The sequence below is a fragment of the Chelon labrosus genome, assembly GCF_963514085.1.
Source record: "Chelon labrosus genome assembly, chromosome: 20".
Taxonomy (NCBI): Eukaryota; Metazoa; Chordata; class Actinopteri; order Mugiliformes; family Mugilidae; genus Chelon; species Chelon labrosus.
The window spans coordinates 9878954-9904849 of record NC_140353.1 but is presented as its reverse complement, the minus strand read 5'-3'; the positions used below and the strand labels follow the sequence as shown (position 1 = coordinate 9904849).

The 25896-nt window shown below is 45.7% G+C and overlaps 1 protein-coding gene across 1 annotated transcript; it reads left to right on the top strand.

Annotated features, from left to right (window-relative positions):
- Positions 1-372: 372 nt before the first annotated feature.
- Positions 373-25896, top strand: dync1h1 (dynein, cytoplasmic 1, heavy chain 1). Its single transcript, XM_084569364.1, has 78 exons — positions 373-711; positions 1798-1885; positions 2021-2194; positions 2282-2537; positions 2644-2830; positions 2929-3200; positions 3315-3542; positions 3674-4327; positions 4453-4875; positions 4982-5161; positions 5313-5462; positions 5558-5704; positions 5800-5940; positions 6067-6243; positions 6470-6580; positions 6677-6796; positions 6897-7136; positions 7261-7416; positions 7614-7727; positions 7830-7940; positions 8040-8249; positions 8353-8499; positions 8628-8794; positions 8945-9118; positions 9234-9588; positions 9702-9896; positions 9985-10267; positions 10405-10505; positions 10678-10837; positions 10961-11201; positions 11287-11470; positions 11594-11806; positions 11950-12188; positions 12282-12438; positions 12545-12769; positions 12857-13087; positions 13168-13308; positions 13428-13661; positions 13788-13994; positions 14102-14223; positions 14308-14473; positions 14577-14740; positions 14844-14973; positions 15068-15201; positions 15283-15397; positions 15487-15648; positions 15731-15945; positions 16050-16254; positions 16357-16530; positions 16661-16780; positions 16909-17029; positions 17196-17391; positions 18093-18210; positions 18290-18505; positions 18600-18812; positions 18899-19026; positions 19125-19278; positions 19401-19547; positions 19636-19786; positions 19873-20126; positions 20285-20419; positions 20503-20597; positions 20695-20869; positions 20956-21031; positions 21154-21314; positions 21415-21526; positions 21652-21712; positions 21787-21910; positions 21988-22101; positions 22200-22370; positions 22543-22760; positions 22856-22959; positions 23904-24112; positions 24326-24479; positions 24571-24713; positions 24828-24996; positions 25210-25334; positions 25455-25896. Exons 1-78 carry the CDS (start codon positions 462-464, stop codon positions 25581-25583), a joined length of 13923 nt encoding a protein of 4640 aa, XP_084425490.1. The 5' UTR covers positions 373-461; the 3' UTR covers positions 25584-25896.

Here is a 25896-nt window from a genome sequence, read left to right as displayed (position 1 = left end):
AATTTCAGTCAAACTGTGGCATAGGTTATGATTAGCCAATGTATATTCTATTTTCTCAATATCATATTATAATTACATTTATTAAAGAATAATAAAAGCTGTATCAGTTTGAATTTAACAGATTTGTGACAAGTTATTGCTGCATCATTGGAGGCTACTCCCTTTCGCCCCCTATCGGTCATTCATTGTTACAAAAAGAGAGAAAAAAACAGATTCTTTCAACTGCATTGTGGGTATTTTAGTCTTCGACGACGACAGGGGCCAGTAGAATGCTCATTCATTGAACGACAAGTACCACAATCCTTTGCGGAAATAAATTGTCACGGTTGCGGCGTTTTGACAGCCGCAGTCAACCTCTGAGCTCTCAGTGGACGCTGCACTCGGCTACATCACGTCAGCTTTGTTTCTTTGTTCGCTCTCGCACCGTTACCGTTACCGGTCGCCGCTGACCGCTTCGAAGAATGTCCGACGGCGGGGGGACGGAGGAAAACTCCGGCACCATGGAGGTGTCGGCCGTCCAGACGGTCGCCGACACCTCTGTGCTGCAGAAGCACATTCGGAAGCTGGTACCTCTCCTCTTGGAAGATGGCGGCGAGGCCCCGGCCTCACTGGAAACCGCCCTGGAAGAGAAGAGCGCCGTGGAACAGATGAAGAAATTCTTGGCTGATCCTCAACTTCACACCATCCTTGTCGAGAGAAGTGCCCTCAAAGGTACATTTAGAGACGAGTGCGTAGCAGATATCTTTAGGACACTTGCTGTTTAAAATTTGACGCAACGTCTCCGCTAACTCGCTTTTAAATGCACCAACAGGTACGCGCCTGTAAACCCAAATCTTGGCTAATTTAACTGCTCGCCAATTAACTATTAACCAAACTTGCACTCGTTATATTGTAAAGCAACTGCGCCATATTGGGTGTGGAGGAGAAAGGAAAAGAGGTCACAACACAATACACTCCCCTGGAGGCAAGTTTACATTTTGAGGCGTGATAGTGGCCGCAGTTTATGCAAAATGTTGGGTTAATCTCTCGTAATTTAAGGTTGCCCTTAACTCTGTGTTTAAATAAAGTTAATTCAGTTATTTATTTAACATGGTAGTAGTTTACAACGGTGCTGGAAATCGACAACAGACCACTGATAATAGAAACTCAAAGAGAAAGACTCCTCTGTCATTTCTGCAAGTCATATTGTGCGCAGTTTCTTGGGGTTTTATCATGTGAGCCAGCTTCTGTCAGTGAACACATTGTGTTCGGTTTCCTACAGGCGAATTCATCCTCAGCCTCAGCTGCCGCTTGCCTGTTTTTATTTTATAACAGTGCTGAATCTTGATCCTCAGATACTGCACATGACCAGCCGCTCAGTCTGAGCCTGTGCAGGTTTTGGATTCCCAGCCGGAGAGTCACTTCCGCAGCCTATTCGTGGTTTTGCACCAAGAATACTGACACTGCAGAGCAGAGCGCAGTGTCTGCAGACGGCTCTCTCTTTCCTACAAGCCATAACCTCGCTTGTAAAATTGGGTGGGGACTGGGAAACTCCAAGATTGCACCCACATCCTCTACACACAATTAAACCCATATCTTAGTATCTAAATAAAGCTCTAGTATCTAAATAAATACTTTTTCTAATTCCTCATCACTAGATGCAAAATAGCATGAACAATAATTAAAAAGCAAGCACATAGTCAGCCTTATGCTACGTAAAGTGTTTCTCAGTTTTGCAGATGCTGGATGCATAGATATGTTAGTAATGTTACTGGTCTGGTCTGGACTCTTAACAGATTTTATTTGTTCTTCACACAGAGGATGTTGGCGATGAAGGAGAGGAGGAGAAGGAATGCATCACTTACAATGTCAGCATTGACATACACTATGGGATCAAGTCCAACAGGTATATGTTTCATCTAATGTGGTGGTCTGTAATGCTGTGAGAGATACTGAAAAATGTCTTTTGCATTCTTCGTGTGAACTGCATTCCTCTGTTAGTTGTAAACATGAACGTATTCACCATTTTTCTCCCCGGCAGCTTGGCTTTGATCAAGAGGACAGGTGTCATTGATGCAGACAAGCCCATATCAACCCAAGTTCGAGTGCTGACTTTGAGTGAGGATTCCCCGTACGAGACGCTTCACTCCTTCATCAGCAATGCCGTCGCTCCTTTCTTCAAGTCCTACATCCGTGAGTCTGGCAAGGCGGACAGGTAATGTCTTTTATATTTCTGATTAGTTTTTAAGACCTTTTTATCAAATACAATGAGTCCTGAACTTTTCTTGTCATAACTCTGTAGAGATGGGGATAAGATGGCTCCCTCTGTTGAGAAAAAGATCGCTGAGCTGGAGATGGGCCTTCTCCACCTGCAGCAGAACATTGAGATTCCTGAGATCAGCCTGCTCATCCACCCAATCATCACAAACATCGCCAAGCAGTGCTATGAGCGCGGGGAGAAGCCCAAGGTCACTGACTTTGGCGACAAAGTGGAAGACCCAACCTTCCTTAACCAGCTGCAATCAGGAGTTAACCGCTGGATCAGGGAGATCCAAAAGGTACGAGGCATTCCCTTAGGGTGTTGGTGTCGAGTTTAAACAAAACAGTGTCGTGGGCAGTGATATAATACATGACAAAATATCTCTGGCTTTATTCTCTGTGCAGGTGACAAAGCTTGATCGTGACCCAGCTTCGGGCACAGCCTTGCAGGAGATCAGCTTCTGGCTGAATCTGGAGAGAGCTCTGAACAGGATCCAGGAGAAGAGAGAAAGCCCTGAGGTTCTGCTCACACTGGACATCCTGAAACATGGCAAACGTTTCCATGCTACTGTCAGTTTTGACACAGACACCGGTAAGTGAATTATACTATATTTAATGGGCCTAATGCTCCTCTGCACCGTTTTGTCCCCTAGTAGTAATTATATAATTATTTATTAATACTACTTGCAGGTCTGAAACAGGCACTGGAAACCGTCAATGACTACAATCCTCTGATGAAGGACTTCCCCCTCAATGACCTGCTTTCTGCATTGGAGCTCGATAAGATCCGTCAAGCCCTGATGGCTATATTCACTCACCTCAAAAAAATCAGGAACACCAAATATCCCATCCAGAGAGCTCTGCGTTTGGTGGAGGCCATCTCCAGGGACTTGAGCTCCCAGCTCCTCAAGGTGTTGGGCACCAGGAAACTCATGCATGTTGCCTATGAGGAATTTGAAAAGGTTTGTTTGGTTGTGTGCCTTCCCCATTAGTTCAAACCTTTTCTCTGATGTGCTCGCTTACACTAGACACTGAGAATATGTTTTTCTAAATGTCCATGTAACTCCTCCGTGCAGGTGATGGTGGCTTGCTTTGAGGTGTTCCAGACCTGGGAGGATGAGTATGAGAAATTGCAGGTGCTTCTGAGGGACATTGTGAAGAGGAAGAGAGAGGAAAACCTGAAGATGGTGTGGCGTCTGAGCCCTGCCCACAGGAAGCTTCAGTCCCGACTGGACCACATGAGGCGCTTCAGAAGGCAGCACGAGCAGCTGAGGGCTGTCATCGTCCGTGTGCTAAGGCCTCAGGTATGGTACCTTCAGCAAGTGCAGTGGCCACATTTGAATTTTGCTTCATCATTTAAGTATACTTTAAATTAGGATTTTTTATTAATTCATTTTTATCACCAATTAATTGTGAAATTACTTTGTGTTTTCAGATATCTGCAGTGCCACAGCACGCCCCAGGGGAGACAGTTGAGCCTCAAGACATGAAGGTAGCTGGAGTTCTGTTGGATGCTGCTGATGCCAACGCTATCGAGGAGGTCAACCTGGCATATGAGAATGTCAAAGAGGTCGATGGCTTGGATGTGTCTAAGGAAGGCGTGGAGGCCTGGGAAGCCGCCATGAAGCGCTATGACGAACGCATCGACCGCGTGGAGACCCGTATCACTGCCCGTCTGCGTGATCAGCTGGGAACCGCCAAGAACGCCAACGAGATGTTCCGCATCTTCTCCCGCTTCAATGCCCTGTTTGTGCGCCCCCACATCCGCGGTGCCATCCGAGAGTACCAGACACAGCTCATCCAGCGTGTGAAAGATGACATCGAGTCACTGCATGACAAATTCAAAGTGCAGTATCCTCAGAGCCAGGCCTGTAAGATGAGCCATGTCCGAGACTTGCCACCTGTGTCTGGCTCCATCATCTGGGCCAAGCAGATCGACCGTCAGCTGACAGCATATATGAAGAGGGTGGAGGATGTTCTGGGAAAAGGCTGGGAGAACCATGTGGAGGGGCTGAAGCTGAAGCAGGATGGAGACAGCTTCAGGGCTAAACTCAATACTCAAGAGATATTTGATGACTGGGCTCGCAAGGTATGGAGCAGTGTTATATTTATTCAAAATTTCCTCAAACATTTAAATCATGGTCTTCATTCTGCTGCTGATACATTGCCTTTCATTTGTAAATTCATATTTCATCCCTTTAATTTGTGAATCAGGTGCAGCAGCGTAACCTTGGTGTGTCTGGCCGGATCTTCACCATTGAGAGTACTCGCGCCCGTGCAAAATCAGGGAACATGCTCAAGCTTAAAGTCAACTTCCTGCCAGAGATCATCACCTTGTCCAAAGAGGTCCGCAACCTCAAGTGGCTGAGCTTCCGTGTTCCTTTGGCCATCGTCAACAAAGCCCACCAAGCTAATCAGCTGTACCCCTTTGCCATCTCTCTGATCGAGAGCGTGCGCACCTACGAGCGCACTTGCGAGAAAGTGGAGGAGAGGTCCTCGATCTCTCTGCTGGTGGCTGGGCTCAAAAAAGAGGTCCAGGCTCTCATCACTGAGGGCATCACTCTGGTATGGGAGTCCTACAAGCTGGATCCATATGTTCAGAGGCTGGCAGAGACGGTCTTCAACTTCCAGGAGAAGGTGAGGAGCTCTCACTATTCAGTAGATACCAACATCCTGCATGAATATTGACTCCAAACGGTCATTTTGTATTTGAATGACAAATGTATTTTTTTCTGCCATGTAGGTGGATGACCTCTTACTGATTGAGGAGAAAATTGATCTGGAGGTTCGCTCTCTGGAGACATGCATGTTCGACAACAAGACCTTCTCTGACATCCTCAATCGAGTCCAGAAAGCGGTGGATGACCTCAATCTCCATTCTTATTCCAATTTGCCCATCTGGGTCAACAAGCTTGACATCGAGGTTAGCACTACAAATTAATACCAATATGTGTTGTTCTGTCACAGTTGTAAGCCAACATAAAAACACTGACTGTTTCTGAATATTTCAGTCTATAGGTGACTTATTTGTTTGCTAATAAAATTGTTGATACTAACTAATGTTATTTCCTTAGATTGAGCGTATCCTGGGAGTGCGTCTTCAGGCTGGTCTTAAGGCCTGGACCCAGGTACTCCGTGGCCAGTTCGAAGACAAAGCTGATGTGGACATGGACACAGAGGCTCCACAAGTCAGCCACAAACCTGGAGGAGAGCCCAAGATCAAGGTAACCAAGCTGAGTAGTGACACTGCCTTGGTGAACATTACTTGTAAAGCCTTGGATATCTGTACAGACCTGACTGTTCGTTTTTTTATTCCTAGAATGTTGTCCATGAGCTGAGAATCACCAACCAGGTGATCTACTTGAACCCACCAATTGAAGACTGTCGCTACAAGCTCTATCAGGAAATGTTTTCTTGGAAGATGATCATCCTTTCTCTGCCAAGGATCCAGAGCCAGAGATACCAGGTGGGGGATCTTAAGACAGTTGTGTTTGGATATTGTGACCTATTGCGCTTGTATTTTTTGCTATTTTCCTGATCCTGTCTGTTATTCCTCATTAGGTGGGTGTCCACTATGAGCTTTCAGAGGAGGAGAAGTTCTACCGTAATGCCCTGACCAGGATGCCAGATGGGCCTGCAGGTTTAGAGGAGGCCTACAATGCAGTGGAAGACATCGTCAATGAGGTGGAGCAGTATGTTAAGGTAAGAGCCTCCTGGTTTTAACATTAAATGTTATCCTGTTTTTGAGCTCCTTTCTTTATTAATTCAGCTTTTATCCAATTATATCATATTTAATTATTGACTGTCTCTATCTTGCCCCCTGTCCAGGTGTGGCTGCAATATCAGTGCCTGTGGGACATGCAAGCTGAAAACATCTACAACCGTCTCGGTGAAGATCTCACCAAGTGGCAGGCCCTGCTGGTCCAGATCCGCAAAGCACGAGGAACCTTTGACAATGCTGAGACTCGTAAAGAGTTTGGGCCTGTGGTTATCGACTACGGCAAGGTAGTTACATAATCCAGTCCTGTAAGAAATTCACAGCTAAAGTCTTATACTGTCATGTTTTTACCATTATTCTAAGAATAACAGGAAATGTGATCCTCCTTATTTGTGCCAGTTTGTTTATTTATTTATTTTTGAAAGCTGTATAATGATCTTCTGCACTCCACAAAAACCTTTTAGTTTTTCTTTGGACTTTGAATTAAATGTTTGTATTGGTCCCTGACAACAGGTCCAGTCTAAGGTGAACTTGAAGTATGACTCCTGGCACAAAGAAGTCCTCAGCAAGTTTGGACAGATGCTTGGTCAGAACATGCAGGACTTCCATGCCCAGATCTCCAAGGTAATGGATAATACGCGGAGCCTGTTATTTGATAGACACTGAAAAAAAACAATGATTCTTCCAAATAGTTTTCTAACACTTCTTGTTCCTCACCAGTCTCGCCAAGATCTGGAACAACACTCTGTGGACACGGCTAGCACCTCAGATGCGGTCAACTTCATAACATACGTCCAGACCCTGAAACGCAAAATCAAACAGTTTGAGAAAAATGTGGACGTAAGTACTTAAAACGTTTAGTATTCTCTCCTTCATTTTTGTATTACTGTTATTAAAAAAAATAAGCACTAATCTGATTCTCCATAATTTTTACTTGTAGATGTTCCGTAACGGACAGCGTTTGCTGGAGAAGCAAAGATTCCAGTTCCCTCCTTCCTGGCTCTACATCGACAACATTGAAGGTGAATGGGGTGCGTTCAGTGACATAATGAAACGCAAGGACACTGCTATCCAGCAGCAAGTTGCCAATCTGCAGATGAAGATTGTCCAGGAGGACAAAGCCGTGGAAAACCGCACCACTGACTTGCTCACTGACTGGGAGAAGACCAAACCAGTTGCTGTAAGAAACTAAGTTCTGTCATTGAATTTTAATTACACCTAGAAGTCAGATAATGTGGCTTGTTCTAAAAAACAAATTCTGGATTTGTTTATTTTAGCATCTAACTGTTAATCTTTTCCATTAGGGCAATCTGCGTCCAGAGGAGGCTCTGCAGTCTCTTGCCATCTACGAAGGCAACTTTGGCCGTCTGAAGGTTGAAAGGGAGAAGTGTGCCCGTGCCAAAGAGGCCCTGGAGCTCACTGATACTGGTTTGCTCAGTGGCAGTGAAGAGAGGGTGCAGGTAAGGCCTGCACACACTTACATAAATGTTTTATAAGGATTGGTTGGACACTGGTTTGAAGTATGATTACTCTGTAGCCTTTTATGTGCGAGTTACATCACCGATCTGTGCCTACTGCACATATTTACAAACCAACATATTGATTATTTGAAAAGATGCTTTCCTTGTGATTCATTTGTGTGACTCCGTTCTTGTAGGTGGCATTGGAGGAGCTGCATGACCTGAAAGAGGTGTGGTCTGAGCTGTCAAAGGTCTGGGAGCAGATCGACCAAATGAAAGAGCAGCCATGGGTTTCTGTACAGCCTCGCAAGGTAACAAGAGCATAGTAATCTTTTGGATCCCCATTCTCTTGTCCCGTCCCTTACGCATGAGATTCAGCATAACCTGTAACTATGTTTGTATTTTGTGTGCAGCTTCGTCAGACTCTGGATGGTCTTCTGAACCAGCTGAAGAACTTCCAAGCAAGACTGAGACAATATGCCTCTTACGAGTATGTTCAGAGGATGCTTAAAGGATATTTAAAGGTCAGGAAACTAGTTTTCTCCACTAAGAACAAGGTTTGTCTCACAAGAAAAATAAATTGCATTTTAAATGATCTGCCTGTATCTTTTTTTTTTTTCTAGGTTAACATGTTGGTGATTGAGCTTAAATCGGAAGCTCTGAAGGACCGCCACTGGAAACAGCTGATGAAGAGGTTGCATGTGAACTGGGTCCTGTCTGAACTGACTCTTGGACAGATCTGGGATGTGGATCTGCAGAAGAATGAGATGGTGGTGAAGGATGTTCTCCTGGTAGCCCAGGGTGAGATGGCTTTGGAGGAGTTCCTTAAACAGGTAAGTGGGGAGGGGGGCAGTTTCCATTTGTAAATACACAGCTTTCAGTCAAAATAATTATCAACCGCTCTCAATAATAATTGGATGGTTTTCTGGTTTTCAGATTCGTGAAGTGTGGAACTCTTATGAGCTCGACCTGGTGAACTACCAGAACAAGTGTCGTCTGATCAGAGGCTGGGATGACCTCTTCAACAAGGTCAAAGAACACATTAACAGCGTGTCTGCCATGAAGTTGTCTCCTTACTACAAGGTAAACGGGCTTGTTACCCAGATGGACATTAAGATTTATTTTTTTATATATATATATATATATATATATATTTTTTTATTTTTTTTAACAACTGGATTAACATCACATTTTTCTTCTTTCCCTCCTAGGTGTTTGAGGAAGATGCCCTGAGTTGGGAAGACAAGCTGAATCGTATTATGGCTCTGTTTGACGTCTGGATTGACGTCCAGCGTCGCTGGGTTTATCTGGAGGGCATCTTCACAGGCAGTGCCGACATCAAACACCTGCTGCCTGTAGAAACCCAGAGATTCCAGAGGTACGTGATGGACTGTTATTTTATAAATTGAGACCTCATTGTGTCAGCAATTTAAAGAAAGAAAACTAATTTCAAGTTTTGACTTAATGTTTACTTCTTATTCACTACAATATTAATCAACTGTGATCTGTTTCTCTGTCTTCATTGCAGTATTAGCACAGAGTTCTTGGCACTGATGAAGAAGGTGACCAAGTCTCCTTTAGTGATGGATGTGCTGAACATACAGGGAGTGCAGAGGTCCCTGGAGCGACTGGCCGACCTTCTAGGAAAAATCCAGAAAGCCCTTGGAGAATATCTGGAGAGAGAGAGATCCTCATTCCCCAGGTATTAAAGTTGATGCAAGCAAGATTGAGGGCATGTGCATCATTATCATGCAGATTCTTGCATTTCTTTATTGAGTAATACATTGTTTTTTAAATTACCTACTTGTTGTTGACAGGTTCTACTTTGTGGGAGACGAGGACCTGCTTGAGATTATTGGCAACAGCAAGAATGTGGCCAAACTCCAGAAGCACTTCAAAAAGATGTTCGCCGGCGTCTCCAGCATCCTGCTTAATGAGGACAGCACAGAGGTGCTGGGAATCTCCTCACGTGAGGGTGAGGAGATTGTCTACAAGACACCAGTCTCCATCACACAGCACCCGAAGATCAACGAGTGGCTGACACTGGTGGAGAAGGAGATGAGAGTGACACTGGCCAAGCTGCTCGCTGAGTCCGTCACAGAGGTCACAGCCTTCAACACGGGCACAGCTATTGACCTCAGTCAGTACATCAACTGGATTGACCGTTACCAGGTTGGGATCGAGAACATCCATTCTGCATTCATTTAATTATAAAACACTGTTGCAGATGTGGAAATCTGGCGCTGTGTAAATGTTTTCATCTATTTTTTTTTTTTGCTCCACAGGCCCAGCTAGTGGTCCTCTCTGCCCAGATTGCCTGGTCTGAAAACATCGAGAGTGCCTTGACCACCGTCTCTGGCGGAGGGGACATGTCACCCATGCAGGAAGTGCTGTCAAACGTGGAGGCCACTCTGAACGTGTTGGCTGACACCGTGCTGATGGAGCAGCCTCCAATCCGGAGGAGAAAACTGGAGCACCTGGTTAGAAAGAAAGAATTGATTAACTCCTTTTCAAAAGAATACAGTACATTGAAAATTGTTTGTAATACCTCTAATGCTCCACTCATAGATCACCGAGTTGGTGCACCAGCGTGATGTGACCAGGATTCTGATCAAGAACAAGATCGACAACCCCAAGTCCTTCGAGTGGCTCAGCCAGATGCGCTTCTACTTTGACCCTAAGCAGACAGATGTCCTGCAACAGCTGTCCATTCAGATGGCCAATGCCAAGTTCAACTACGGCTTTGAGTACTTGGGAGTCCAGGACAAGCTCGTCCAGACCCCTCTAACAGACCGATGCTATCTCACCATGACCCAGGCTCTGGAGGCTCGCCTTGGAGGATCTCCATTTGGTATGAAAGTTCACTTTAGTATTTTTTTCTTAAAAGAAATGAAGAATGTGCCTTTTTTTTCTTATTTATTTAATTATAATTTTCTCAAAAACTATAATAATTAAACCACTCATCTCCTAAATTTGTTCACCATCTAGGTCCTGCTGGTACAGGGAAGACGGAGTCAGTGAAAGCCCTTGGTCACCAGCTTGGCCGTTTTGTCCTGGTCTTCAACTGTGACGAGACTTTCGACTTCCAGGTACATAAATGTATTCATTTGGGGACCCCAAGAAGAATCGCTACTGAAATGCTGTAACTGATGTCAGTTCAATTAAACTGTCTGAAATGTTCTTATCTCTAAAGCTATTTTATAATCAAGACTCGTATATAGAGATTAATTAAATGTTTTTCTCCTTTTTTTTTTTTTTTAGGCCATGGGTCGTATCTTCGTGGGTCTGTGCCAGGTAGGAGCCTGGGGCTGCTTTGACGAGTTCAATCGTCTGGAAGAGAGAATGCTGTCTGCTGTCTCCCAGCAAGTCCAGTACATCCAGGTGGCCTTGAGGGAGCACAGTAACCCTAACAGGGACAGAAGTATGTATAATATGAGTGGGAACTTGCATTACCTGTAATGAGAATGCCACTGTATTCTCCCCATTTCTTGAGTTGTACATATGGACTGCATTGTAAATAACCTCTCATCTGTCATCCTCCCAGGTGTGCCCGTCACTACAGAGCTCTTGAACAAGCAGGTGAAGGTGAGCCCAGACATGGCAATCTTCATCACCATGAACCCTGGCTACGCTGGTCGTTCCAACTTGCCCGACAATCTGAAGAAGCTGTTCCGTAGCTTGGCCATGACGAAGCCTGACCGCCAGCTCATCGCGCAGGTCATGCTCTACTCCCAAGGTTTCAGAACAGCTGAGACCCTCGCCAAGAAGATTGTGCCCTTCTTCAAGTATGTTCCGTGATTGTCTAAGACGAGTTAAGATTACGTTGAGAACTTCTTCTCCTCTAAATTAAACCCATACTTCTTATTTCAGACTGTGCGATGAGCAGCTTTCATCACAGAGTCACTACGACTTTGGTCTCCGAGCGCTCAAGAGTGTGCTGATCAGTGCCGGCAACGTCAAGCGTGAGCGCATCCAGAAAATCAAAAGGGAGAAGCTTGAGCGTGGAGAGGTTGTCGATGAAAATGACATTGCTGAAAACCTTCCTGAGCAGGAGGTGTGTAAACTGTTGACACTTGGACTTGGAAGTTTCTTTATTCATTTAGTTTTTTTCACCTCTTGCAAGTTTGTTTTAGAAAAGTGGGGTTGTTTCACTCAGTCTGTGTTCCGTTTACTTTAGATTCTTATCCAGAGTGTGTGCGAGACCATGGTCCCCAAGCTGGTGGCGGAGGACATTCCTCTGCTGTTCAGCCTCCTGTCAGACGTCTTCCCTGGAGTTCAGTACATGCGTGGAGAGATGACTGCTCTGAGGGAGGAGCTGAAGAAGGTCTGCACGGAAATGTACCTCACCTACGGAGACGGTGACGATGTGGGCAGCATGTGGGTGGAGAAGGTACAAAGCTAAATGAAGTCGTTACAAAGATGCACACGTCTTTATATACTGGTGTGGATGGAAGCAATGAAGCCTATGAAGACACTGACGCATGTTAAAGTTGGACACATACTGAATAAACTTTGTCGTTCAACCTTTTCCAGGTGCTCCAACTGTACCAGATCACTCAGATCAACCATGGTCTGATGATGGTGGGACCATCAGGCAGTGGGAAAACCATGGCATGGAGGGTGCTACTCAAAGCCCTGGAGAGACTGGAGGGTGTTGAGGGAGTGGCCCACATCATTGACCCTAAGGCCATCAGCAAGGACCACCTGTATGGAACCCTAGACCCCAACACCCGTGAATGGACAGATGGCTTGTTCACACACATCCTCAGGAAGTGAGTTCACAGCTTATTAATACTAATTAATTGTAAGAAATCATCTTGACAGGTGGGACAATTTTTAAAATACCTTGTTTTCTTAAATTTAAGGATCATTGACAATGTTCGAGGTGAACTGCAGAAGCGCCAGTGGATCATCTTTGACGGCGACGTTGACCCAGAGTGGGTTGAAAATCTTAACTCAGTCCTGGATGACAACAAACTGCTCACCCTGCCCAATGGAGAGCGTCTCAGCTTGCCACCAAATGTAAGAGCACGGCATTTCAAACACTGTTGTTGGCTTCAGTCTTACTACAGTCCGAGCTGGTGGAAGCATGTTTTTATTCACCCTGGGTCTTTCTCTTTCTGTCCAGGTGCGTGTGATGTTTGAAGTACAGGACCTGAAGTATGCCACCCTTGCCACTGTGTCCCGCTGTGGTATGGTGTGGTTCAGTGAGGATGTCCTCAGCACCGACATGATCTTCAACAACTTCCTGGCTCGCCTTCGCAGCATTCCCTTGGATGAGGGAGAGGATGAAGCTCAGCGTAAGAGGAAGGGCACCGAAGATGAGGAAGAGACTGCCTCACCAATGCTGCAGGTACTTAAAGGACAGAAAATCCGCAACAAAACACCACCAGATCTGTCAGGAATTTCCTCTGTACTGATGTTCTGCTGTTTACATTAGATCCAGAGAGACGCTTCAGCAGTCCTGCAGCCGTACTTCACCTCCACAGGCCTCGTGATCAAGGCCTTGGAGCATGCCTCTAAGATGGAGCACATCATGGACTTCACCCGCCTGCGCTGTTTGGGTTCACTGTGCTCAATGTTGCACCAGGCTTGCCGTAATGTGGCTCTGTACAACAACAACCACCCTGACTTCCCTATGCCCATTGATCAGCTGGAGAAATACATGCAGGTAATGTTCGGTGTTTGTTGTTACGTCAGTTAATTGTCATATGTATTTTCTTAAAACTGATGAATGGTATTTCTTTGCAGAAATATTTGATCTACGCGGTGCTCTGGTCCTTCTCTGGTGATGGAAGGTTGAAGATGAGGGCAGAGCTTGGGGAATACATCCGTCGCATCACCACCGTGCCCCTTCCCTCTGCTCCAAATGTCCCCATCATTGACTATGAGGTACAGCCTCCTTTGCTTTTGTTAATGTTTTGCCTTTATCTACATTTAAAAAGGGAAAGCAAAATTACTCCAGTCTTGTATTTTCTGAACCAACTTTGCATCATTTTATTCTCGTTTAGGTGTGTATCTCTGGTGAGTGGCAGTCCTGGCAAGGCAAGGTGCCCCAGATTGAAGTCGAGACCCACAAGGTGGCTTCCCCAGATGTGGTGGTTCCTACCCTGGACACTGTTCGCCACGAGGCTTTGCTTTACACATGGCTGGCAGAGCACAAACCACTGGTGCTGTGTGGACCGCCCGGCTCTGGAAAGACCATGACCCTGTTCAGCGCCCTCAGGGCTTTGCCTGACATGGAGGTGAGAGTCTGGACTGAGTAAATCCTGCATTTACCAAGCAGCTCAGATGTTTTATGTACTTCTCAATGAATGTGGATGTTGCTCTATTGTCAACACTTTTAACTGTCAAATTTCTACTTTCAACAGGTTGTCGGTCTGAACTTCTCCAGTGCCACCACCCCAGAACTGCTCCTGAAGACCTTTGACCACTACTGTGAGTACCGCCGTACTCCTAATGGTGTGGTCCTCGCCCCCGTCCAGCTGGGCAAGTGGCTGGTGTTGTTCTGTGACGAGATCAATCTGCCGGACATGGACAAGTACGGCACACAGAGAGTCATCTCTTTCCTCAGACAGGTATGATTCACTGTTAAGAAACACAATCGCGACTTCCTCTATTCTACGAAGAAGACCATTTTTACATCATGGTGGCATCAAATGTGGTATCCCTCATCTCTCTGCAGATGGTGGAACATGGAGGTTTCTACCGCACTTCAGACCAGACTTGGGTCAAACTGGAGAGGATCCAGTTTGTTGGAGCCTGTAATCCTCCCACCGATCCCGGCAGAAAGCCTCTCACACACAGGTACAGACTTGATCATAGCAGTTACAAAACTTATATTTAACACATAACAAATGTAGTGACCATGTTTTGATGCACTCTCTTTAGGTTCCTGCGTCACGTTCCCGTGGTGTATGTGGACTATCCAGGTCCAGCCTCTCTCACCCAGATTTATGGAACCTTCAACCGTGCCATGCTGCGCCTCATCCCATCTCTACGAACCTATGCTGAACCTCTGACAGCGGCTATGGTTGAGTTCTACACCATGTCTCAGGTGAGATGTTGAAGATGTATTTTTTACTTAGGACTTTCTTTTCATTAAAATTGTTTCTTATTTGCTTGCACATCTAAATCCAATTATTTGTTTTCCACTCTAGGAGCGTTTCACCCAGGACACTCAACCTCACTACATCTACTCTCCCAGAGAGATGACCCGCTGGGTGAGGGGCATCTTTGAGGCCCTGCGGCCACTTGAAACTCTTCCTGTGGAGGGGCTCATCCGGATCTGGGCCCATGAGGCTCTCCGTCTCTTCCAGGATAGGTGGGCTCTAGTTTCTGTCTGAGCTTTTTCACAGACAGTATAGATTACGAGAGGTGACATTTTAACAGTGATTCAATTTAGTAACTGTGTGATTTGCTTCTAGGCTGGTGGGTGATGAAGAGAGAAGGTGGACAGATGAAAACATTGACATGGTGGCTCTCAAACACTTCCCCAACATTGATAAGGAAAAGGCCCTCAACAGGCCTATCCTCTACAGCAACTGGCTCTCTAAGGTACGTCGCATCTATCTATGTTGACCTCACTCTGATATCTGCTTCTGTAATATTCAAGTCAGTAGTAGCTTAAGTTCCATTTTTGTCGTTTAAGGATTACATCCCAGTGGAACAGGAGGAACTGAGGGACTATGTGAAGGCCCGTCTGAAGGTCTTCTATGAGGAGGAGCTGGACGTCCCTCTGGTGCTCTTTAATGAGGTGCTGGACCACGTCCTCAGAATTGACCGGTGAGTCTTTTTCTTTTTCTTTTCATCACAGCCCCATTGACTCTTTCATATCTGATATATTTATGTTGTGTTGTTTTCCAGAATCTTCCGTCAGCCTCAGGGCCATCTCCTGCTAATTGGAGTGAGTGGAGCAGGAAAGACGACTCTCTCTCGCTTCGTAGCCTGGATGAACGGACTAAGTGTCTACCAGATCAAGGTTGGTACAGTAAATGTTTAAATGATTTGGAGTCATATTTGTACATTTTCCTGTCTGTATATTGATTTGTGTATGCTTGTTATATTTAGGTGCACAGGAAATACACTGGGGAAGACTTTGATGAAGACCTCCGTACAGTTCTGCGTCGCTCAGGTTGCAAGAACGAGAAGATCGCCTTCATCATGGATGAGTCCAATGTCCTGGATTCTGGCTTCCTTGAGAGAATGAACACACTGCTGGCCAACGGAGAGGTAACTTATATTTTATTCTTTTAACTCGTAGCCTGTTGTTTTGCATCTGTTCTTGTTTCGCTAATGCTCCCCTGCTTTTTAGGTTCCTGGCCTGTTTGAGGGAGATGAGTATGCCACCCTGATGACTCAGTGTAAAGAGGGAGCCCAGAAAGAGGGGCTGATGCTGGACACTCATGAGGAGCTGTACAAGTGGTTCACCAGCCAGGTTATCAGAAACCTCCACGTGGTTTTCACCATGAACCCATCCTCAGAAGGCCTGAAGGACAGGGCTGCCACATCTCCTGCCCTCTTCAACAGGTACAGAGTCTCATAACGAATGAATAAACTGCATTAGAGGAACAGGAAGCTGAAGTGATCGATAGATGGATTCTGTGTTTACTGAAATCTTTCCTCTTTTTCAGGTGTGTGTTGAACTGGTTTGGAGACTGGTCCACAGAGGCCCTTTATCAGGTGGGTAAGGAGTTCACCAGCAAGATGGATCTGGAGAAGCCCAACTACAAGGTGCCAGACTACATGCCCATCGTCTATGACAAACTGCCCCAGCCACCATCTCACCGCGAGGCGATTGTCAATGGCTGTGTGTTTGTACACCAAACACTTCACCAGGTATGATGGTGTGCTTTAATAGAAATGACACAATTGGGGGAAAATGGTTTAAATGTGCACTAATTTATTGCCGTAAGTAATACTTGTTATGAAATCTCTCAGGCTAACAACCGTCTGGCCAAGCGTGGAAGTCACACCATGGCCATTACTCCTCGCCACTATCTCGACTTCATCAACCAGTATGCCAACCTGTTCAATGAGAAACGTAGTGAGTTGGAGGAGCAGCAGATGCACCTCAACGTTGGTCTCCGGAAGATCAAGGAGACTGTAGACCAGGTAATCTTTAATTTCTATAAATCGTCCAATGTGCTTGGTATTCATTGAATGACTTTTACATGAAATATTCACAATCCATCAGTGCTTTGTGCTTTATCAACCCTGATTGTATTAATGCCTTGTCATCAAGGTGGAGGAACTTCGTCGTGACCTGAGAATCAAGAGCCAGGAGCTGGAGGCAAAGAACGCCGCTGCCAACGACAAGCTGAAGAAGATGGTGAAAGACCAGCAGGAGGCTGAGAAGAAAAAGGTACACTGAAGGAACTGAACACTATTAAAGAATGACTTTCTGTAGATGTGACCCCTTTACCCATGCATTACATGGGTCGTGTGGGTTTACTGGTGCACTAGACTGTACTGTCACTACTTTAATTCCAGGTGATGAGTCAGGAGATCCAGGAAGCTGTGTACAAGCAGCAGGAGGTGATCAAGGACAAACAGCTGAGTGTCAAAGAGGACTTGGACCAGGTGGAGCCAGCTGTTATTGAGGCTCAGAATGGTACAGTACTCCTTTCACATTTTAGCATATGCATAGCGGCTTTTTATGCACTTTGATTGTTAAGCAAAGGGTTCCAGTTAACAGTCTGATGTCTGCTCACATCCTCCCTTCATCGCTGCCCCTTTCCTTGTCATAACCCTCATCCTTGTTCACCTGGTGTCGATAGCCGTTAAGTCCATTAAGAAGCAGCACCTGGTGGAGGTGCGTTCCATGGCCAATCCCCCCGCGGCCGTGAAGCTGGCCTTGGAATCCATTTGCTTGCTCCTGGGAGAAAGCACGACTGACTGGAAGCAGATCCGTTCCATCATCATGAGGGAGAACTTCATCCCCACCATTGTTAACTTCTCTGCTGACGAGATCAGGTGAAATAAAAGAAAGATGTTTTTGGCAGTTGTTGCACTAAAGAGTTCCCTCTTTCTCTCTTTATTTCTCTCTTCCTTCCGTCTTTTTCATTTTCCCTCCCTAAACCTGTGTCAAATTTCTCTCCACTCCTTGTCCTAAACGCTCTTCTTCCCTCTTTCAAACACATTCTTCCTATTACTTAACTAGCGGTGAGTTCTATTAAGCGGCAGCACCTAGTAGAAGTGCGGGCCATGACCAATCCCCCAGCTGCTGTCAAACTGGCCCTGGAGTCTATCTGCCTATTGCTGGGCGAGGAGACCAATGACTGGAGAAAAATCAGACAAGTTATTATCAGGGATAATTTCATCAGCAGCATAGTCAACTTTTCCATTGAGGAAATGAGGTACCGGTGTCAGGAGTGTCTGTTTTGTCCTTGTCTAGTGGAAGCACAAATGACGTCATTCAATCAGCACAACCGGCACCTGTGATTAGTATTTGATTTCAGTGCCAAAGTGTAATCAGATGATTTTGAATCACAGAGTGAGCTGATGGCCACGTTCCTTGTTTGTAGAACTTGTATCCCTTTGTACAAATGATCCTGTACCGTATACCACAAATCCTTTTTTTTTTTTCTTTTAATTTCGTGTGATTTATCATCAGTATTTCACTTCATAAAGTGCTGCCGTTTTCTAACTTCTTTGATTATTTCTACTTTATTCAGCGACTCCATCCGTGAGAAGATGAAGAAGAACTACATGTCCAACCCAAGCTACAACTATGACCAAGTCAACAGGGCATCTCTGGCCTGTGGACCCATGGTGAAATGGGCCATTGCTCAGGTACGGACGCCTAAACAATGTGGAAATGAAGATGATAATTAAGTGCTCTTCTAATGTGCACCATGTTCTATCACTCTAGCTCAATTATGCTGACATGCTGAAGCGTGTGGAGCCTCTGCGCAATGAACTGCAGAAGCTTGAGGACGATGCCACGGACAACAAGACAAAGGCAGAAGAGGTGGAGCAGATGATCAGAGACCTGGAGGCTAGCATTGCTCGCTACAAGGAGGAGTACGCTGTCCTCATCTCAGAGGCCCAGGCTATCAAGGCTGATCTGGCTGCAGTTGAAGCCAAGGTAACCGGTTAACACATGTGTCTGGTTCCCCTTCATATAATATCAGCCTCCTCAGTTCTTATCTCATCTAATTTATTTTGCTCTCTGTTCCTAGGTGAACCGTAGTACAGCCCTCCTGAAGAGTTTGTCGGCTGAAAGGGAACGCTGGGAGAAGACAAGTGAGACGTTCAAGAACCAGATGTCCACCATAGCAGGAGACTGTCTGCTCTCTGCGGCATTCATCACGTACGCCGGCTACTTTGAACAGCAGATGAGGCAGAACTTGTTCACTACATGGTCTCATCACCTGCAGCAGGCCAACATTCAGGTATGTGAGGGTCCACGTATATGTTTTGGTATACTTTTCATGTCTAAATAAGTACTAACTCCCACTGACCTCGTTCTTGTCCTTAGTTCCGTACGGACATTGCAAGAACTGAGTACCTGTCCAATGCAGATGAAAGACTCCGCTGGCAGGCCAACTCTCTCCCAGCTGATGACCTCTGTACTGAAAACGCCATCATGCTTAAACGGTTCAACAGGTCAGTGTCTTTATTTGGTCAGGGAACCCCAACTTTAATATCGGTGACTTTATTTTTTTCCAGTTTTGACTTCCTGCTCTATGTCTTTGTCATTTTAGATACCCGCTCATAATCGATCCATCAGGCCAAGCCACAGAGTTCATAATGAACGAGTACAAGGAACGCAAGATCACCAGGACCAGCTTCCTGGACGACGCCTTCAGGAAGAACCTGGAGAGTGCTTTGCGTTTTGGAAACCCACTGCTGGTCCAGGTAAGAGCATCTGTTTTAAACTTCCAAAATATCTCAGTTTTCCTGCTACATGATCAACATCCAATCAATACCAATCTAGGACTTTATTTATTCTCATTTATTTTCTCTTGTGTGCCTTGAAGGATGTAGAAAGCTACGACCCCATCTTAAACCCGGTGCTGAACAGAGAAGTCCGCAGGACCGGAGGACGTGTCCTCATCACTCTTGGAGACCAGGACATCGATCTGTCACCTTCATTTGTCATCTTCCTCTCCACTCGAGACCCAACGGTAAAGAGACTCTTTTATTTTATTTGTCTTCATGCTCGATTCTACAAATAATTTGATCTGAGTGCTATGGTGTCTCTTGCGTATGCAGGTCGAGTTCCCACCAGACTTGTGTTCTCGTGTCACATTCGTCAACTTCACCGTGACTCGCAGCAGCCTTCAGAGCCAGTGTCTCAACGAGGTCCTTAAAGCCGAGAGACCCGATGTGGATGAGAAACGCTCCGACCTCCTCAAACTGCAGGGTGAGTGACGAATGTAACGACAGGCTGTGGAAAGAGGTCTGTGAAATGATGAAGCCGGGCGTTGACTCCCCTCTCGTCTCTTTCAGGTGAGTTCCAGTTGCGTCTTCGTCAGCTGGAGAAATCCCTGCTGCAGGCCCTCAATGAAGTGAAGGGTCGCATCCTTGATGACGACACCATCATCACCACACTGGAGAACTTGAAGAAGGAGGCAGCTGAGGTGACAAGAAAGGTGGAGGAGACTGACATCATCATGGCTGAGGTGGAGGCGGTGTCACAGCAATACCTGTCTCTGTCATCCGCCTGCAGCAGCATCTACTTCACCATGGAGTCTCTCAACCAGGTCCGGGGACACCTCTAGTACCTTTCCTCTTTTAACGTTCATCAGCTAAGAACTCTGAATTATAAATACTGTCTATATGTTTTTTGGGGGTTGTCCAATATGTGCATGCAAGTTAAGCAAACACTTAATAAACCAGCTGTTTTTGTACCACCTTCCAGATGCACTTCCTCTACCAGTACTCTCTCCACTTCTTCTTGGACACGTACCACACCGTGCTGTATGAGAACGCCAACCTCAAGAGCATTAGCGATCATTCCCAGAGACTTGCCGTCATCACCAAGGACCTCTTCCAGGTTTGCACCACAACTTAAAATAAAATAAGGCTTGTTGTCTTCTTTTAGACAGTCATGCTGATGTCTGGTTTGTGTGGAATTAGGTGGCGTTCAACAGAGTGGCCAGAGGTATGCTGCACCTGGACCACATTACCTTTGCCATGCTGCTGGCTAAGATCAGTCTGAAGGGCATGACCAGGTAAGACGGCAGTACTGACGATAACCGACTACAAGTAGTATAAATCAGGTTGAGGTTAACGCCAGTAATAATAAATAAATCTTGTGCATCTCTCCAGTGAGCCATCATACGATGCAGAATTCCAGCACTTCCTGCGTGGTAAGGAGATCGTCCTGACAGGCATGTCACTGCCCAAGGTCAAGGGTCTGACTTCCGACCAGAGTGAGGCCATGGTCCGACTCAGCCGCCTGCCAGCGTTCAAAGACCTGGTGGAAAAAGTTGAGGCTGACGAGGTGAGCACTGACAGATGCTTTCCACGTGTTAAGACTTCATATTGACTGAATCAGTGATCATTCATTGTTTTGTTTTGTCACCACAGCAATTCTTCATGTGGATTGAGAGCAACACTCCCGAGCTGGCTGTTCCTTATCTGTGGTCAGAGGAGAAGCAGGCTAGTGAGTATATGAACTTCTCATATTTTGCGAGTTGGACACAAACTGTACGGATAAGCAAAACTTGTACAGTAAACACATTGGTTGTTATGGCCTGCCCCTGACCTGTACCATGTCCTGTTCAGCTACCATCGGCCAGGCAGTGCACCAGCTGCTGCTGATTCAAGCCTTCCGTCCCGACCGCCTGCTGGCCATGTCACACATCTTCGTCTCAAAGGTGCTGGGAGAGACCTTCATGAACATCACTGAGCAGCCTCTTGACCTGGCTAATATCGTGGACACTGAGGTAGTGTAAATTATACATTTTTCAGTATTTTTCCCCATTTGTCTTTCTATTATCTCTGTTGTTGAATATCTTGCTGACCTCTCTTTCCTTGTGTCTTTAGGTGAAGCCCAGCACTCCAGTGCTGATGTGTTCTGTACCTGGTTACGATGCCAGCGGACTGGTTAGAGATCTGGCTGCTGAGGAGAACAAGCAAATCACTTCCATCTCTATTGGTAAAGGAATAAACTTATGACTCTTGGTTCTTAACGCATAAACTAGATCCTTCTTTTGTTTTGAGTAAATAAGTCAAAGGTCACTGAGGATATTGTAAATGTTTATATACTTCCACTGTCCACAGGTTCGGCTGAAGGGTTCAATAAGGCTGACAGAGACATCAACACTGCTGTCAAGTCTGGCAGGTGAGTGTTGTTAAATGTAAATGTGTGCAGCTGTTCTGTTGTACCGGTGTCCTGACTGTTTTTCCGTCCTGCAGGTGGGTGATGTTGGAGAACGTCCACCTGGCTCCCGGCTGGCTGATGCAGCTGGAGAAGAAGCTTCACTCTATGCAGCCTCATGCCAGCTTCAGGCTTTTCCTCACAATGGAGATCAATCCCAAGGTATACCGCGTCACCCACAAGGATTTGATCGGCTGAAAATCTGGATGATGAAAACTCACTTCACTGTTTTCCTTCAGGTGCCAGTGAATCTGCTTCGTGCTGGTCGGATCTTTGTGTTCGAGCCTCCTCCTGGTGTCAAGGCCAACATGCTCAGAACCTTCAGCAGCATTCCTGTGGCTCGCATGTGCAAGGTGATCTGAGCTGCGTTCACCAACACAATACAAACATACACAGAAAAACATTTTCAAAACCTTTGCTATATAAATGTGTATATTTTGTTTTTTTAAAGGCTCCCAACGAGCGTGCACGTCTCTACTTCCTGCTGGCTTGGTTCCATGCTGTCATCCAGGAGCGTCTGCGTTACGCACCACTCGGCTGGTCCAAGAAATATGAGTTTGGAGAGTCTGACCTTCGCTCTGCTTGTGACACCGTTGACACCTGGCTGGATGATACTGCTAAGGTTAGAGATGCTTGCAGACATTATACACAACTTTAAATAATAAAAATGTTGGCATGTGCATTATTTGTCGCAATAGAAATACTTAATCCATCAGATGAATTACTCAGTGATTAGAGATTTGACAAAAATATTCCCACCTCGTGACACTAAACTTGCAAACACACATGCACAGGGCCGTCAGAACATCGCACCAGACAAGATCCCCTGGGCGGCTCTGAAAACCCTGATGGCCCAGTCCATCTACGGTGGTCGCATTGACAACGAGTTTGACCAGCGGCTGCTCAACACCTTCCTGGACCGCATCTTCACAAAAGGAAGCTTTGACAGCGAGTTCAAGCTGGCCCTCAAGGTGGACGGACACAAGGACATCAAGATGCCCGACGGCATTCGGTCAGTCGGATTTTAGTAAAATATGTTTTAAACGTTTTGTGATGTCCTTAACCTAAAAAAAAGAAATCATGTTAAATGTTTTTGATGCATTACAGACGCGAGGAGTTCATGCACTGGGTAGAGATGCTCCCTGACACTCAGACTCCATCCTGGCTCGGGTTGCCTAGTAATGCAGAGAAGGTCTTGCTCACCACTCAGGGTATGCAGAAGCCAGTCGTCTTCACCGTTTGTTGTTCTGTTACAGTTACTGGACCACATTTCTTGTATTCTTTTTCTTTTATTCTGATTTCTTATGTTTACTGGGTAGAGTATTAATCAATTCTCTCTCTGTTGTAGTGTCATAACTATTTAACAGGATGTATCCGCGCAATGTTAAGGGGGTTCCCTCTGATAATCTCTCATCTTCCCGTCAGTTCTCTTCACCTCATTACCAGATCGTTTCCTGTGGTACAATAGCCTCTCCTTGTATCCATACATTGTAGCCTAGCTGCAGTCATAACCATCATACTTTAAAAGGTGCTCTGCCCAAAGGATTGGGTGCGCGTGTCCTCACCCTCCAGCAGCTGTATTTCACAGCCATCATGTCGCTTTGCTGAGTATACCATCCCACCTTGAGATTAGGTTTTAAAACCCTCACCCACTTCCATATCCCTCGGCTACCCCTTCACATCCCACCTTCCCTGTTTTGTCAAATTGATCTTCACAGCTCCAAAGTCCCGCAGTCCCAGCTGCTGAAGTGTCCACCCACTGCACTCCCCCTTTCCTTTATCCTCACCTCATCCCCTTACTTTATACCTCAAAACCTGCCCCCCCACGTCAGTTGTGCTCATTTTCTTTACAGGTCCAGTCAGTCAAGATAGTGGTTTATTTTTCCACTTGGCAGCTATGTGAAAGTGATGGAAATATTGCCTGAAGCCTTGTGTGTGTTTACCCAGTGTCGTCCTAATTTGTTAGTCTGGCACAACTCCTTTTATTTTATTTTTTTTAAACCAAACCCTTTATTAACACATCCTTGAGGTAAGCTGTTTGTTTCTTTGTTCCACAATTAATTTCTTCTTCCCCCTACCTCCCACCGTGGCCTTGTCTTCCACTTCTCTTCCACCTCCCTCCCCGCTCACTCGCTCCCTACGCCGGGCTGCACAGGCACTGACATGATGGGTAAGATGCTGAAAATGCAGATGTTGGAGGATGAGGACGACCTTGCCTACGAGACGGAGAAGAAGGAGCGCGCCTCGTCCACATCCGATGCCCAGCCAGCCTGGATGAGGACCCTCCACACCACGGCCTGCAACTGGCTGCAGCTCATGCCACAAACAGTCAATCCACTCAAACGCACGGTGGAGAACATCAAGGTAATGGCAGAATAAAAAGGAAAGGCAGATGGCAAGCAGACTTCTCCTGTACTGACAACTGATATGATCATTTTTTTGTGCCTGACATTTGAGGTAACCAGGTGAACTCAAAAACAAAATTAAAGATCAGGTTTAGATTAATACGTGTTTGTTGGCGCATCTGTGCATCTTCTACATTTCCTTTAACGGCATCTTTGTCCAAACAAACACCAGGACCCACTGTTCCGCTTCTTTGAGCGTGAGGTGAAGATGGGCGGCAAGATGCTGCAGGAGGTCCGTCAGGATCTGTCTGACGTGGTGCAAGTGTGTGAGGGCAAGAAGAAGCAGACCAACTACCTGCGCACACTCATCAGTGACCTTGTGAAAGGTTTGTTAATGTACTTTTATGAATTTACCTTGGATAAGTCGGAGGAATGAATATATTTGGTATATAAATGTGTCTGCCTTTATTTTCTCAGGAATCCTTCCTCGCAGCTGGTGTCGGTACACAGTCCCAGTCTCCATGACTGTCATCCAGTGGGTGGCAGACTTCAGTGAGCGAATCAAACAGCTGCAGCAGATCTCCCAGGGAGCTGCCAGTGGGGGTGCAAAGGAACTGAAGGTACTGTTTGTGTACAGAATCAAACAAGCTCTAACTCTTTTTAAATAGTATGATAAAACTGATCTTACTCTTCTTTCGCATTCCGTGTCCTCTCCTCTCGCTCCCCGTCTCCAGAACATTCACGTGTGCCTGGGCAGCCTGTTTGTGCCAGAGGCTTACATCACCGCCACCCGCCAGTATGTGGCACAGGCCAACAGCTGGTCACTGGAAGAGCTGTGTCTGGAGGTCAATGTCACCACCGCCCAGGGAGCCGCACTGGACGCCTGCAGCTTCGGCATCAAAGGTCAGACAAAACACGCCGTCTGCTGTAGGAAAGGAAAAAAAAAAACATTGTGCAGATTACGTAACAAGCCACCTTTTTATATGACGAGCTGAAAATGAGCTTTATGAACACTTGAACTTATGTTAATTAAATAATTATGCTCTATAATTTAGTGGAGATTTGTAAAATGTTGTTGTCGGTTCTTATTCCAAACATATTCCCTACTGTTTCCAGGTCTGAAACTGCAGGGAGCTACTTGCGGCAACAACAAGCTTTCTCTGTCCACCTCCATCTCCACTGAGCTGCCTCTCACTCAGCTTCGCTGGATCAAGCAAAGCAATGCAGAGAAGAGACACTTGGTATAAAAAAAAAAAAAAAAAACATGAACATATGACGCAACAATACATACTTAGCTTTAAAGGCAATTTGGGAAAACAAATATGAGGTCATAAACGTCTTTGTCTTTCTTCTCGCTGCAGGTGACTCTGCCCGTGTACCTGAACTTCACGAGGTCTGACCTCATCTTCACCGTTGACTTTGACATTGCCACCAAGGAGGATCCCCATAGCTTCTATGAGCGTGGAGTCGCTGTCCTGTGCACAGAGTAAATGAAACGAGTCATTCCTTTAGACTAAAAAGTCTTTATTATTATCAAACCACACTTAATCTCTTACATTCATCACATTTAGAAGTAGTCATAGTCTGTTGCATTCCAACATGAAGCTTAGTTAGAAACATTAATGGAGCAGTAATGAACATTTAATCAATCGTAGTGGCTTGGGAAAGTGTCTTGGAAGGTCAAGAGAATGTTGTCAGATGGTAAATGAAATGGGAGGGGAAAAAAGGTGGAAAAGAGAAGTTGAAATGTTTTAATGAAAGAAAAAGTATGTTTTTAGATTGAATAAAACATGTTAGTGTGAA